Source organism: Condylostylus longicornis, unplaced genomic scaffold (genome assembly GCF_029603195.1).
Source record: "Condylostylus longicornis isolate FDR11 unplaced genomic scaffold, ASM2960319v2 ptg000022l, whole genome shotgun sequence".
NCBI classification, from domain to species: Eukaryota; Metazoa; Arthropoda; class Insecta; order Diptera; family Dolichopodidae; genus Condylostylus; species Condylostylus longicornis.
Genome location: NW_026577991.1, coordinates 5619967 through 5636823, shown reverse-complemented (window position 1 = coordinate 5636823; position 16857 = coordinate 5619967). Strand labels below are relative to the sequence as shown.

The 16857-nt window shown below is 25.8% G+C and overlaps 1 protein-coding gene across 1 annotated transcript in view; it reads right to left on the bottom strand.

Annotated features, from left to right (window-relative positions):
- Positions 1-16857, bottom strand: part of LOC129606778 (fringe glycosyltransferase) — a 224949-nt gene that overhangs the window by 81417 nt on the left and 126675 nt on the right. The window contains exon 4 of the mRNA XM_055517324.1: positions 1219-1321. Coding sequence (XP_055373299.1) covers positions 1219-1321 — 103 coding nt within the window. The remainder of the gene's footprint in view (positions 1-1218; positions 1322-16857) is intronic.

Genomic DNA, 16857 nt, shown 5'->3' with positions numbered 1-16857 from the left:
ATTGTTAAATGTCTGCGTAAGATTTTGAATGAGACCAAGTTATAGAATTGTATATATGCTTATACAGTTTTGTAATTAAGTATATGATTTTTTTTAATATTTAATTTTGTATAAGATTTCGGTGGGAGTTTCTCTAATTTACACTTAATTAAGTAATCAAGACATAAAATCAATTTTTAAGTAAAATTTATATGATTTTAAAAAGTAGAATAACATTCCTTATATTTATTGCAATTACGTCTTAGAGTGGAGTACTTAAATATAGGAAAAATTATTATCTTTTATTTTTTTTTAAACAAAGTAATAAATTTATTAAAGTTACACAATTAGGTATAGCAACACATATTTATTTAAATTATTAGATTTCAATAAATTTTTTCAGATTCAGCAAATAGTTGGGGTTCTATAGTGAAAATAAGGATATCCATAAACTCTTTATTTGATTATGATCTTGCAAACGCTGTTTAGAGAACTCTTTGGTGTTACTGGCACAATTATTTCATTGCCGAAACTGGCGGATTCATAATAAGGATGACATTGATTCGGATGGCACGTGTTTGCAACCTAATAATACTATGTTCCGTACAAAGACCGGAATAATCGACTTTTTGAAAATACTTTTTGAAATGAGACCACCTTCTCAATTATTTACTCCATATTATCCTTACCTAACTCAATTACCCACTCCATAATTTTTTCTCACTTTACCCTACAAGTTTCATTCCTTTAATAATAATTATAGTTTTCTGAATAAATTACAATTATTGAAATTAAATGCTCAATTTAATAATTAATCAGAAAATAAGGAAAACACCTACTTGAATTTCCATTTAATTGTAAATGAATTTAATCAAAAATTATTTCAATCATATTTTATTCAATTATCAATCAAATTTGACTTTAATTTGAAAAAAGCGGGAAATTTTTATTGTTCTTAAAATATCCTTCCTAATTTTTCATATTCCGATAATATTCGAAAATATTCAAAAATTTTTATTAAAAAGATCAAATCAAATCCCCATATCCTTTTAATTGATTCGAGTAATTGATTGAGAATAAGAATGAGAGAAAAATTTAAGGATTCCAAAAATCATTTTCCATAATTTATCCTAAGGATATTATTAGTCAATTATTTAATATCTAATTATCCTTAATTATATTTATTTTGCAAAAAACCGAATACAACAAAAAAAAAATATAAAAAATTTTTTTACTTACTTTTTACCGCTCTCCAAAAATACATCTAATTCAGCTGACATTTTACAACATAATGCCTTACGAAAATGCCCCATCGAACAATTCGTATTGATCAAATGTCCTTCTGTAAATAATAAAGGTAAAAAAAAATACATAAAATTATAAGAATTTTCGAAAAAAAAAAGAGGGAATGAAAAATTAAAATACACTCAATTATTATAAAATTTATGTCCTTTTTTTTTTTGGTTTTTGCGTCATTCTTTGGTACCAAAGATTACACATAAAATTCGAGCCCAATAATCAGTTCGTAAAATAATGTAAATTTTTTTTTTTAAACAATCACTTGCTTGTATAAAAATCTCATTAAATGTCGTCTCCCTCCCCCGTATAACAGTACAAATACAATTGTAACACAACGAATATAAAAAAAGGAAAAAAAAACGAGCCATGACATTTCATTGATTATAAAAAAATTTTGTTTTATTTCGGGTTCGGGTATATAAGATTTCAATGAAATCTTATAAAAGAAGACCTTGCGAAAATAAATTGATTTTTCTTATGGGATTTTTGTAATTTTGGTGAAAATTTTAAATTTCTTAGTGAAGAATGAGAAAATTAAATTCTTAAATGGTATTTTTTCGTTTCTGTTGAATCTTGTTAAAAAATCGGTAAATTTCAATAAGAAAATTTTCAATCAAAGAGAAAATAAGTAAAAAATTTTTTGAGAGGAAAATGATAAAATATCAAAACAGAATGAACAACAACAAAAAATATTTTGTTTGTAATAGAGTCTGGGGCTAGAAGAAATAACACTATTCCTAAGTCGAATTTTGTAGTTTTTAATTTTTTTTTAAAATATCCGAATTTTTTGTATTTTAATTTGTATTTTGCCAACATCTGGTAAATACGCTTCAATTAATTCCAAAATAATTAAGAAAGTTCATAATTATTTGATCTCCGCTCAGTCAAAATTCGACTCTCTTTTAAATGTTCGAAATCGAAGATTAATGTTTGATAAGAGTAAATGTGTTGAATTTTTTACAGTTAGTATTACAGCAATTTTGAGCCTTTTATTACAAAAGTTAAATGTATTTTCTTCTTCTTAAATAAAAGGGAATTATAGAAATCTGAAGTCATCCATTGGCAAACGGAGGGGTAAGAGGTAGTTTGATTTAATATTTTGCATTAATATATTATTTTGTATGATCTGCTTAAAGTTTAATAACCAAGTACGAAAAAAAAAAATTCCGGTCAATTTATTTGATTTTATCCTGAATGTAAAGGTACGGTTCCTTCTATTTTACCGGTCAACTTTAACTATTAATCATTCTATAATAAATTTTCAAAAAAAAAAACAAAGTAAACCAAATATTAAACCTAAAAATTTTAATTATTTATAAAATACAGAGTAGAAAGATAAAGGAGAAAAAAAAGATACATATTTACTCCTTGTTAATTCCTGCCCGCCCCCCTTTTTTTCAAAAATCTTTCAAAGTAAACAATGAAATAATTTTTATAGTCAGAGTATATAAAAATTATTAGAATTACGATAAACGAAATTTAATTAAATCGGAAACAATTTAACCCGAAAATTTTCTTTTCTTTGTGTACAAAAATGAACACAAAACAAGTAAATAACGGTAACACTTCTCAAATCATTAAAAAAAAAATCTTTATAAAATAAAAATGAAATAAATTGAAGATTTTTGGTTTTTCTACTTTTTATTTTTTCTTTTTTTTTGCAAGAATTCAATTGAAAGAGAAACGATTTTGAAAGAAATTCCTTTACCCAATTAAGAGTTATTTTTATTAAATCCTTTTGTCTGATTAGCTCACTACTACTTGTTGTTTAGCACTTAAATTGAATAGAAAATTTTAAAAAATAAAAAAAGCAACTGTGTGTATTCTGAGGATTATAACTTTTATTGTGTTTAACACACTTTTTATATTTGAAAATTAATGCAATAGGTAGAAAGTCAGACAAGTGTTAAATTAATTTTTTTTTAATATTGTTAAAAGATAAAATGTGTTATATAAGAGATGAAGAGATATTAATCGCAGTTTAGATTAGGAAAATCGGATAATAAATAATTTTTCGAAAAATTTGCCGAAAAATTTGCACGATCGGCCGATTGGTCTACAAGCAGGGTCAGTGAAACTAGACAAGCTTTAAAAATTTTGAAATACAAAAATCGGTGTTCAGACAAAAGTGACAGGGTTTAGTTAACTAATTAAGTTATCTCTAATTAGTGAGTACGTTGAATTGAATATTCTTCATGTTTCAATTATGTGTTCAATAGAATTAGAAAGAGCTACTTCGTCAATTATATTCTCTAAACAAAACTCTCTCGAATTATTAAATATTTATTCAGACACAGTCTGGGTCACCTCAACGCAACCACAAAATTCCTTTGATTCTTAAAATAAACATTATTGCGCATCTCTTTAATAGTAAAGTGAGTAAATTTTCAAATAATAATTTTGAATATTTTTGTTTTCTCACATGCTCTCATTATTATTAGTGACCAAGTATATACTCATTTAATTTTTGTTATACACAAAATACACACCAATTTTAACAATAAATGTCCTGTGTCTCAATTCTATTTTCTTTATCGGCATCTAAAACGTTATTATTTTGGGATATTAAAAAAGTAAAAACAGTTTTCTCGCTTTTTATTTTTTATACATTTATTGAATCATCCTTGAAGATTATTTTTATCTTAACTATTAAATCTTAAAAAGAACAAGCAAATAATACTCACTCTCACTCTCTCTCGTATTATCTTTATAGATTCAAAATAAAATAATCAAAATTAATGTCAAAATAGCAAATAAAAAATGTAAGAATTGCAATCATGTGGTGAAGAAACTGAGTACAATAAGGTAAGAAATAAGAAGTTAAAACTTATAAGAAGAAGATGATTTCAATTGTAAATTAAAACTAACTATACATAAGATAGTTATATGAGTATATAGAGAAAATGTAATTATTGTAGACATTCTGGTGTCCTAATCAAAATTCCATACTATGATTTTCAATATGGCTACTATAGAGCCCTATAGGATTATTATTATTATTTTTTTTTTACAATATCCTTCGTGTCTTGTATATTGAAGAGAAATCTTGTAATTATCACGTTCTTAGTCCATTATTATGTACAATGTATATTTATATGTATGTGGACATAAGATGATTATCTAAAGGTGAATTCTTATTGTAAAAGTGACATAAAATCAAATTATTCGAACCCTTGGATTTTGTTTTTTTTTTTCATTATTATTTTTACTTGTATTTTTTTTTTATTACAAAAACTTAATTGAATTGTTGTCGTTAAAAATTCCTTTTATTTTCATAAATTTTGTAGCTTATCTTATAGACACAATATTAAATAGGCATGAGGTCTACAAGTGATTGTATTAAATTTTTATATTATTTTTATACGACATGCTTATTTAAGAAGAAATATGCTGCAAGCCATTGAGCTTGTGTACACCTTAAATTTTATTTGATTTGTAAAGATTTTTAAAGTGATTTATTATAATAGTTATTGGGTTGCTATGCTAAGTAAATAGCACATGTACACTGCAGTTAAAGCTATTGTACATTTTATTAACATGATTGTAGTTTTCAAGAAGAATACTGTTTTACACGGGAAAATAAGAAAAGACCTTAAAAATATTTAAAATCTTTTATACATAAATATAGTTTAAAATGCAATATTCATTAGTTCTAGTTAACCAGTAGTAGATTTTTAAATTCATCTATCGTGCTCCACCCCCTTCTACTCTCCGCGAGTAAATCCTTTATTCGACATAATTATTATCTCTTCTCCACCGTATAATTCAATGGTACGCATTTTAGCCTTAAATATGCTTGAAAACGTTCAAATAGGTTTTGAAGAATTTGGTTTTTGGCCAAAAAAACACTCCCGCTTAGTTATGAAGTTTGCAACAATAGTCGAATCTGAATACAATTAATAAATACTGTCATTAATACAAACTTTCTCAGAGCATGCAATGTGAGATTTAATAATAAATAAAAATTAAAAATTCTCTTACTAATTACTGCCATAGCATAACAAAAATTACGTGACAATAAATATAAAATTTCTTATAAACTAAATGATTTCTTATAATTTCATAAGAGCCTGCCGTTTCGGTAGCATTGCATTACACTCTTTCTATTCTTCTGTCATATTAATTTTAACGTAATAGAGCACTCGTATTTATTTATTCCTATTACATTCTACTCTCTTTTTTTCCTCAAATACAAAAAAAAAATGTCATGTCATAACATTTTAATAAAATAATATGAGAGTTCAATAAAATTTTCTTTTCAAGTGCACATTTATTTATGTTTTATTATATTAATTGATTTTGACACCGGTCAGATAATTTCATATTTCAGTTCAATTAAAAAGAAAAAAAAAATAGACACTAAAAATTAAAAAGAGAAAAGAATATAAATCTAGACTAGAGAAAAAGAAAAACACACGTGTCCAATTATGGTTTTTAGCTTATCTTTTACCATTTTTGGTTCTTTGTTTGTCATATTCAATTTTAGTTTTTTTTTTTTTTAACATCCTTGAATGAAAAAAAAATGAAATTTTATTCTCAATTTTCTCATTTTTTTTGTAATATGCTGCGTATTTTGTCTCATTGCACGAGTTTATAGCAACTATAATAAAGCAAAACAAAGTTGAACTAAAGGGAAATATTTGTTTGTTATAACGAGTAAGCTTATGAGAAGTTTAAAAATAGTATCGCTGTCATTTCAGTACTTAAGAAATGACGTTTATTTAATTTAACCTTAATGAAACTGGTGTATACTAATATACTAATCGGGTCTTTTTAGTACAAATTACATTTTTAACAAAATAATTTACAGGACGCGGGGGGGAGCACAATTGATCTTTGAGGTCACGGGGTATCATTGCCTCATTCGGCAATCTATAAAACTAAGACTAAAAAACGAGATAGAAAAAGAAAGAGTTTATATATGGCAGTTAATATGAGAGCGGGGGAGAATAGTTTTTAACAAAAGCAGTTAATTTGTCAAAATGAAATTTGAGTGAGTTAAACTTCAAATTGGTTTTAACATTGTATAAGTATGTATCATAATATTACTAACTACTAGCTCTGAATCAACTATAAAATCACTATCATAATCACTATTAGTTTTTGCATCCATTTAATTGTCTTCTAAGTTTAGTTTAGGCTTAAAATAAAAAATATTAAAAAAATAAACAACAATAAATTTAGAATAAAAAATTCTTAATATTTTTGCTCTTAATGTTCAGTTTAGATTTTCGTTACTAATGATTATTTATTTATTTTGTAACAACAGAAAAAGAATAGAATTTCAAAGAACACCTTAATGAGGTCCCCATTCCTGTCATTTTTTTAATCCACATACCATTTTGGATGAAGTTGAACAAAAAAAGAAATTTTTTTTTCCTGATTTTTTTTTTTCTTAAAATTAGTTTTTGCTCTGCTCCTCTCTTTTGCTCGTTTTGCTTGTTATTATAGAAGTCTACGCCATATAAAGAAAATTATTATAAAATTAAAGTTGTGGCGAAGCTCAATCGCAAAAAAGAAAAAATATTAAAAAATTAAAAAAAAAATCGCTAACGAACCGCTTGATCTGGTCTGATTTGTTTTTAGGTTTCTGGCTTCTTTTTTTTTTGGTTTGCTTGCAAAATTACCGTTTGTTTTTTCTGTTTGTCCTTTGTGTTTTGAAATATAAAATTCCTTTATGGTTAGGTATAAGGGCTCTTTTATTTTTCTCCTTGGTTTTAGAAAGTAATTAAAGTGTAGTTTAGTAAGAAAGCAACTTTATTTTAAAAGTAAAGTTCCGCGGCATATTTTTTTGATTTTTCTTATTTTATGATTAATGTCTTATAATTGCAATGCTCTAATGAGATGGAGGATTCCTGAATAATTCCTCCAACGTGTTTTTTTTTTTATTTTATATTTTAATTTCACCTTGAAGGGATTTTTTTTTCTTTCTTTATATTAAAAAGAAATATGTGTGGGTATTAAGAGAAAAATTAAAAAATCCGAGTTTTTTTTCATAAAAATCTGGACACTTTTTTTTTTCAGATTTTTTTGCAAATTTAAGATCAATTATGATTTTTATATAATTATTAGAGTTTTACGATTTTTAGGCAATAATTATGTTAAAAGAAAAGAAAATTCTTAAAAAAAACACATAAAACTAGAAATAATGAGCACTCAATAGAGATGTCAAACATTCACAATTTGTATAATGTGGCGAATCATCTATAATAGCTTTATACTGGCTTGAACAACACTACAACAATGACCAATTTTATTTTATATATATAAGAAATGGGAACAACTTTTTTTCAAACTAAATAATACGTTTGTCTGAACAAGTTTGTAAATATGCAATTAAAATTACTGAAAAATGGTTCATTGCGACGCGATTTATACGCTGGCGACATCAACGAACAGAAATTGAGTTACATCAACCAAGAAGGTGAAAATATAAGCTATACTGATTTGGCAATATTCTGTTTCCGTGAACTGAGGTGAAATAACTTTTGTTTTTGAGAATTGATTTACTAAAATAAGAAATTTGCAATAAATTGATTTGAAGGAACGAATATGTTAAATTGTAATCGAACTCATACAATTTCATTTATACAATGGAATTTTCGGAAAACTACTTTATAAAAATTCATTAAAGACAAAATTTTTCTAGGCCAAGTTTAAATTTATTTCTGAATTTATAATTTAAATTTAATTCATTTATTATATCGTGCCACAAACTAATTTAATACAAATTAAAATAAGAATATTAAAGACTCTAAAGGCATTTAATTTCATTTTTATTATATTGAAATCAAAATAACAATAGACCTTGTAGGAAAATTCAAAAGAAATTAAATTTAACGATTCTTATACGAACAGACAAATGAATATCTTTTAAATCTTAAAAGTTCTAAAATAATAAAACAAATAAAATAAAAATATTTTATCGTATAATTTTATTTATACTACACATAGCTTTAATTTTATACCGCGGATCACCAACAGTTGGTTTTATCATTCTTTTCAATTTCAAGGTAATTCAATACTCTATAATTTTATTGAAAGTCTATAACAATTTATTTTTTTTTTGTTGTTTAAAATTCTTATTTTATTAAAATTGAAAATTTTTATTTTTAATTTCTAATCAAGATTAGACAATTTTAAAAATTAGCAGCAGTTTCAACATTGTTATATGGAAAACTAGGTAGAATTATGCTTTGCACATAATCATATATCAAGCTTAATTTGAATAAATAGCTAAGATTTTAAAATTATCGTATGAAATTCGAAAAAAATCAGAAATTAGGAAAAAAACCGAAATTCGGAAAAAAATCCGAAATTCGGAAATTTATTCCGAAAAATGCACTTTTAATAATTTTAATTATTTTAATTCAATTTTTTGATCTTTTTAATAATTATTGTTAATAATTATAACAAATTTGATAATTTCCCAAGATATTACACAAATTTTTTGTTGACATTAACATTAACGTAATTACTGTCAAAAATTGATAATTTTCGTAATACACCTTAAAGTATGGTGAATATACTGTAAATTTATTTCCCTTCTCCTCTCTAATGTCTTTTGCTCTCTAAAATTAGATGGCAATATCAATAATAATATTATTATAAAAGAAGAATGAAACTAATTTTTAATGATTATTTATTTATAATGTTTGAATTAATTAAAAAAAAAAATAAAAATAAAACCAAAAGGAAAAGAAATCAACGGGTTTTTTTCTGATATTTTTGGAAATTTGTTTTTGTTCTCCTGAAAATTTTGATTTTTTATTGTATTTTTTTATCTTCTATCTCTTTCGTAATTAAATAGATTATCATCGATTGTGAGTTGAAATTTGTTGTTTATGTCTGTTGTATGCGCTAGCAGGGTTTTTCTTGTTGTTATTTTTGTTGTCTTCTTTTTGTATTTAAAAACTATTATTAGATGAACCGGTTAATTTATTCAAGAGATAAAGGTGACTTTTCAAACGGTTTATTTCGAACTTCTGTTTTACGACTTTTTTGTTTTTTTTTTTTGTTGACTGGTTGTTGTTTTTATTGTATAGTTTTGTATTGTGTATTTGACGATTTGTTGTTTTGATTGGAATTTTATCAAAATGAAAATAAAAAAGGAAAAAAAAAATACATGATAAAATTAGAGAGCAAGTAAAGAAAAATTTGTCGCAAGGTGTTTAAAATGTATAGACTTTTTGTGGTTTTCTATAATATTCATAATGACGTAGATGATGTTTTCTCTCCTATTCACTCTTTCTTTGGTTGCCAGTATATACTTTATTTAATTTTAGTTATAGTTCGTTGCTATCACGGTAGTAGCGCTCTATGTGTTTTTGATTTTCTTCTTTTTGTATTTTAAAAACTGATTTATTGAAAATTTATTGAGGGTCCGAATATTAGCTATGTAGCTCTAGCTAACCAACAAGTATTTGTGTTATTTGAATTTTTATATTTTGTGTTTGTTTTTTTTTTGTTTGATCGCCAATGATGTTTGGCTTTTGAGATTATTTTTTAATGATAAATGTTTAATGAAAATCTTTTTTTTTTTTTTTTTGTCTTTTCAATTTAAATATTGTGGTTTGATGGGAATAAAATCAATAAAACATAAGAGAGAAAAAAATAGAAAACCAATAAATGGATGATTAAAAATTTTATAGATTTTATTTGAAAATTAAAATCCATTAATTTAAGGAGGTCGCAATTTAATGTTGCCTATATAATAAAAATTTGTATTTTAGTGGTTCTTTTTTTTGGTTTTTCAATTTAAATTTGATCGAATCGTATAGATAGTTTTTGAGAGTTTATGGATAAAATGAGAAAGAAAATAAGTTTTTTTTTCTTTTAAGATTTAAATCTTGACTATTGTTATCTTTGTATAATGGAATTTTTGATTAAAATTTTTTTTTTGTTAGTTAATTATATATTTGAATTATAATATAAAAGGACCGGATATTGGTAAAGATTAAAGTCTAATAGAATTTATTAAAAAAAATATAATAGAAAAAATAATAATTTTAATATTGGGTTAAGTAAAATTTTGGCAAGGTCAGACTGTTATAATACCTTTTTAAAAAAGAAAAGTAGAATATTGATGTCAAGTGTGTCACCAAAACCATTAGGTACCTATCTATTTTAATTTTTATGGTGTGATCTGTACAAAATAAAGTTTATAATAATTTTTCCAATGAATGTTTATGGGAAGGAAAATTTTACTTTTAATATTCTTTTATTATTATTCTTAGAAGGGATAGATGGCTACACTACTCAAGACACGTATGTGGACCCTTATGGCTTTTCATAAACACACTTAGTAAAATTGTTTGCGGGTCAAACTTGATTTGTCGGAATTCCAAATGCTAGTTAAATATTCCTTATGTGAACATATTTCTCTCTCTCTTCCGCTCTAGGAAAATAATTTACTGTTGCAGGTGCTCAAGGTTAATTATCATTTTAATTTATCCAAATTCATTAGCTCGCTCCTGGCATCCTGAAAACAAACTACAATTATTATTTGCGACACCCCTTAGTGCAGCCGTTCCAATACTCCGATTCAGAAATAGAAACTTTCAAGTTGTTATGTACAAAAGGTTATAGGTTTCAGAAATGACCTAGTATTTCCGTCTTTACCTAGTTAAGCCTGTAATATACGTATACGTAGGTGTATACCTTTCTTATGCTCTTTGCATACACGTATAGTGTTATTTACAATAACTATTTTAAGATGCAAATTTGAGCTATAAATAATACTAAACATTTTTGATGGTGATTCTATAAAAAAAAGCGGATTTTCACTTCATTTACACAAAAATTTCATTAAGATAAACACTTTTTCTATAAAATTCTATTGAATATTTTTTTTTTCAACTTTTTGTCGTCTTTATCGATTTAATATATAATTTATCTTTATTATATTTATTACACTTTATATTATATTGATAATTCTAAAATTATTAAATTTATGCCATTGAATATAGAAAACCTAATTTAGTGACAAAAAAATTTCAAAGTTTGAGTTTTTAAAATCATTTTATAAAAAGCACGTATACAAACAAAACAAAACCTATTTAAAAACCTAAACACCAAAAAATGTCTATTAACAATCGCGCAACGCATAACACTCACATCGCATCGCATCACATTCGCACCACACTCAAATCTTTTCTCATTTCAATACTTATAAATTTTTTGAAACGAGTTTATGCTTATCAAATTTAATTCAACTTTAATTCTCTTTAATTTATTTTTATTATGTTATGTATGTATATGTATACACTCTATAATGTTATGCAGATTATTGCCATGCCATCCAAAAATCATAATAATCATTATCAATAAAAGTAATAATAATTCAACTATTATAGTAGTGGGCATAAGCAAAAGTTGAAAAAGACAAGAAATAAGAGAACAAAAATTGTTGAAATCTTTGAAGAAAGTGCGCCAAGTTCTTTACCCTTTTGCTAGTTTTTTTTCCTCTTCTTGAAAATTGACGATAGCGATTGGTGTCTGCAACCAATGATAACGACTCGAGCCAAAAAAAAAAACAAAAGAGTAAAAAAAAAGAGTAGAGAAAAGTGAAAAATTCACAAGTTAAAAACCGTATATACTTTAAAAGTTTATGCACAATTATGTATGTATGTAAGTATAAGATGCTTCGCACTAAAAGAACTCAAACAATTTTTAACTGGTTATTTTTATCAATATTATCATTAATATTTGGTACTGGTGGGACTGTTGCTTTTGAAAATCTGTCTAAACTCCAGAACCTGTCTGAAATTTTCGTAAAAACGTACCGTTAATTCTGATGAACTTCCTTTTTCATTATTATGATTGCTGAAATTTTTACGTTCTTCCATCAAAATTCAATTAAAATAAAGAAAAGTGTGTTGTTAGAGAGAACACAATTGCGAGAAAGGCACAATTGTAACAAAATAAGAGTGCTGTGAGTTATCCTTTACACTTGCACAAAGAATTTTGCTCTTTTATGGTGGGCCGTAGACGGAATGAGTAAAGAGCACGCACTGTTTTCTTTTGCAAAAAAAAACTTGTGATTGTGATTAAGTCTCGAATATTCAATAATTTGTTCTCCAATAAAAATGGATGAAACACTCTTTAGTTATAATCAGAGAATGCTATTTTTTTTTGGAAAATGACAAGATAGAATAATATTCAAAGCATAATGTTATGTATTGCAACAGAATATTATAATAAACACGGCAAACCAAAAGCAGAACTGAAATGTCATCCGTGATATTTAAATTTTAATTCTTGTTGCCTTTTTTCTCTATTCAATATTTTTCTTATTATATACTTTGTTATTTCTGTTTCATACTTCATTTCACTTCGTTTTTATTTTTTGTTTTCTTTTTGATCTTTTAAAACGCCCACGGTAAGTCGTCATAACTTTGTTTTTTATTTTTGCTCCTCTTTGTTTTGATTTTAACTGATTTTCAAGTTTAAAAAAAATACTTTTTCTTTTTGTATTTTTTTTTATGCCATCTAGCGTGCAAATCATTACATAAAATAAAATACTTTTTTTTTATCCGGAAAGATATTTACAATTCCATCCAATTTAACATAATTTTGTTTTCTTTCCTTTGTTCTGTGCTATTTGTACGGGCACTTCTCTCCCAAATCCTCTTAAATATCATCTCCGATTTGCTAATATTTTTTTATATTTAATAGTAAGAGAATTGAAGAAATGCGGAAAGGGTTTGTTTTGTGATAATAAGGAAATGTAGGCACGTGAAAGAGAAAGAAGGAAGAGGTGATATTCTTTATTATTTTTACTTATTTTGAAATTCTGAAATATATGTATTGAGTGATATATTTAATTTTGCACATACAAAAAGAAAGTATTGTATAAAATTTACTAAATTTTAAATAGAAATTTTTATAAGACTTTAGGTCAAAATTATGCAAATATATGTTTCTGAGCTTCCGGGAATTTCCGGGCACGAGAACTTTAAGGTTAAGTCATGTACCGCTCACCAATTTTAGTTATTTTTAATACATTTCGCCTTCAAAAGCCTTTAACATCCAAATAATTTCAAAATCAAAAAATCTTTGAGAATTGCTCTCTCATTCAATTGACAACTCAAAAATTCATCAGTGAAGTGACGCTGTCAAAATGCGTATTGCTCGTACAAAAATTCTTCGTATATCATCGTTTTCTATTCGTATTCTTGTGATTTGTTTTATCTTTTCTAGTTTAACCAAAAATCGTGTTTAAAGTTTTCCAAAACTTTGTTTTTTAATATTTTGATTGATTTTTAAACATTTTCGTACATATGTAAATCTAGTGAAATAGGCAAATGTCACTGTAGCTGTGAGTACGACATTACTCGCTGTAATAATTTAATAAATCTTATTTCCCGTTTATGTTATGAGCAAAGGATTACTCAATCATTTCATATATTTTGAAAAGTTGATAATAATTATTACACTTTGTTTTTGAATTCTAATAAATCCTTTATTATTATTTTAACATGTGCCATTCTGATTATTGTTATTTCATCTTATGTTTTTTCAAAACTCATTAAAATGTTAACAAAACAAAAGTAATAGCGTCGAAGCAAAACCAAATAAAATATTGATTTCAATATAAGTATGTAGTAGTCATCATTTTGATAAAAACACAATTCTAGTGTTTTTTGCTTCTGTTTTTGCATCAATAACATATTCTTGTGTCATCTCATTACAAGAAGCTGGAATATTTACGCGCTTCTCAAATTCACAATTTCATTTAGTGTTTGTCATGATGAACATTGTCGGATATCAAATTTACATATATACAATAAAAACAATAAATTCGTTGAAATCAAATGAATGATTGAAGGGAGGACAGTATAGGAAAATAACACGGTCAACACAGTACAAAAAAAAAAAAAAACAGCAATCATTCGTATGTAAATTTTTGGTTTCCTTTGATTGCATTATCCTGATTACGCTTGAAAAATCATTGTTGTCGATTGATGTGATCCATGAAGGCATTATGTACTTTTGTATATATATAAACAGCAAATATTGAAGACATATTAAACAACGGAAAATGCAAGAACAAAATCAAATAAACCGTCAGTATTATTGTTCAATGTCTGTGCTAAAGCTGAGCATTATGCACTTAAATCGCTTGTCAAAATTTTTTGATTGATTGCATCCCCATATCTAGTTAAAATTTTATAGTATTAATATAAATACTCTATTCTACTCCACTTTATAGTTGTCTTTATATAGAATTCGAATGCTTACGGGTATGATGCCGGAGATCAATTTTACTGCCTACTCTTTTTTACCTTTCATTTTCATATTACTTTTATCATATTATATTATTGTTTTATTCTTCTTATTATTATTATTACATTGGAAACTATCTGAAATCTTATAGTTGAATTCGTTGCTTGTTATTCCTTTAAATTTTTTTCTTATGAAAATCCATTAAGTAACTAACATATTATAGAGAGAAATAGACAGGGATCAGAAGATGGTAAAAGCATTTTTATCAGAAATTTTTTTTTGTCTTTTGAATGTAGGATTGAATTAAATAAAATAAGTATGATTTAAAACTTAAAAAAGCCATTAATATTTTAAAAATTTTAAGAATAAAAATCTATAAAAGGTATTATAAAGAACTTTGAAAAAAGCAGGTCATATGACATGACTGGGGTATAAGAACTGTAATTGAAAACCTTGAAGAAACATAATAAGCAACATAATTTTTAGGCCGGGATCATGTATTTGAAATAATGTTTAATCCGAGATTATGTTTTGCAATCTAATTGTTCTTTAAATTTAAGTAGGCTCTAAAGGATCACTAAGATTTGCAAATGGTCTCAAAAGTGTGTGCATTTTCATATCTGTAGATTCTAGCGAATAATTGAAATCATAATGGATTTTCATAAGAAAAAAATTTAAAGGAATAACGAAACTTTGATAATTGTATTGTAAATTTAATTTTGTAACGCAAAACTCATACGAAATTTGAAGAATCGATGTATTATCAAGTCAGCCATATTGTAATCCCTAAGTTGATTCTAACTTCAGTTGATATCTGGTGTAACATTGGATAGTAGCACTATATTGATCTGGAAATCTTCAGTTTTGAATTCTCGAATGAGCAAAAACGTTCTTTGTTGGTTCAGCTCCCGTTTGAGATTTCGTATAAAGACCCCAAAATCTTTCAATCTAAAAAAAAATTTCTTGTTGGCATACATGCATACATGTAGTTGAGCTTTTAAATACGAATTCAAATTATGCATCCGATGACATACGAGTATTCCACCACCACAATCCGCTAGCCTTTCGTTCCAATATTAATTGATTTTATTAAAAAATCGGTAAGCTACAAATTATAAATTTTGTTCAAATACTATTCAAGATTCATTTATGCGATACTAAATTTATATTGCGTGTAATTTATTGGAAAAGAAAAATTACTTTTGAACAATTGACAATGATAGTTACCATTTATAGATCAAATAATATTTTCAACAGTTTCATAAAAGTTGAGTGAATGCTTGAGCATAAAAATACAATTTTTTCATAAAATCCTTTTTCATAATAGAGTAATATTATAATTTAAACTTGACAATGGAATTCAAACTATATTTCAACTACATATTATAAACTTTAGTTAACTGTACTTCAATAACTTTAATTTATGACTGAACTTGAAATTTCTAAAAATGTAATATAACATTACAAATAAATTTATTAGAAGAGAAAAAATTTTCTTTAATAAAATGCGTTCAACCAAATGATATTTTTTATAATTTTATAAATGCACACATGCATATATAAATGTACAGAGTGGTTCATAATTTAATGCAACACATTGATTATATGCACTAGAAAATATTCATTTAAAAATGAGATTTCTATTTCAGTTTCTGGTTGATATCATTTTAAACTTTAATATTCAGCAGCAGCTCCATCGCACTCCAATCTGTGATGTCGTTTTGCAACCACTAACCCATCCCGATCAAGCTGTCAGTGAACGTACAATTACAGGTAGCCTATTTAAGGCACCCATTTCTTTGACAACATTTGATCGCCTACTTCTTATCCATCTCCCAGTAACTACAATACATCGTATTAGACAATCCTAGCTTAGCCAAATGCTCTCCAATCTTGTCTAGACTACCGTCAGGCCGGCAATTTCCCCGTTATCTTATTTTTTAATTTATTTAAATGAATTCTTTACACAGACAACGCTGTACACTTATGCTACGGACAATAAATTTTACATTCTCCTCCTTCTATTCTAACTATCTTCAATCTGTACAACGAGTAAGTATATGATATTATAGTTGAAATGTCAATTTTAGTTTAGTCGATTTATGTAAGTGAATGTACGTAATCAATGTCAACAATGTCAACAATGTCATTAGAAATTATTTTCAGTTCATTTCATGCAAAAATTTTCTTTTAATCGAGAACTATACATTCAGACGTACGTTGAATTGTAAAAGGATTTTTATAAGAAAAAATTTATTCACGTTTCTTTATATGAAAATCATCATAAAACTGTATAGCTGCACCGTTAACATAATATAGGAATCTGGTTATAAGAAATGTATAATGACGTAT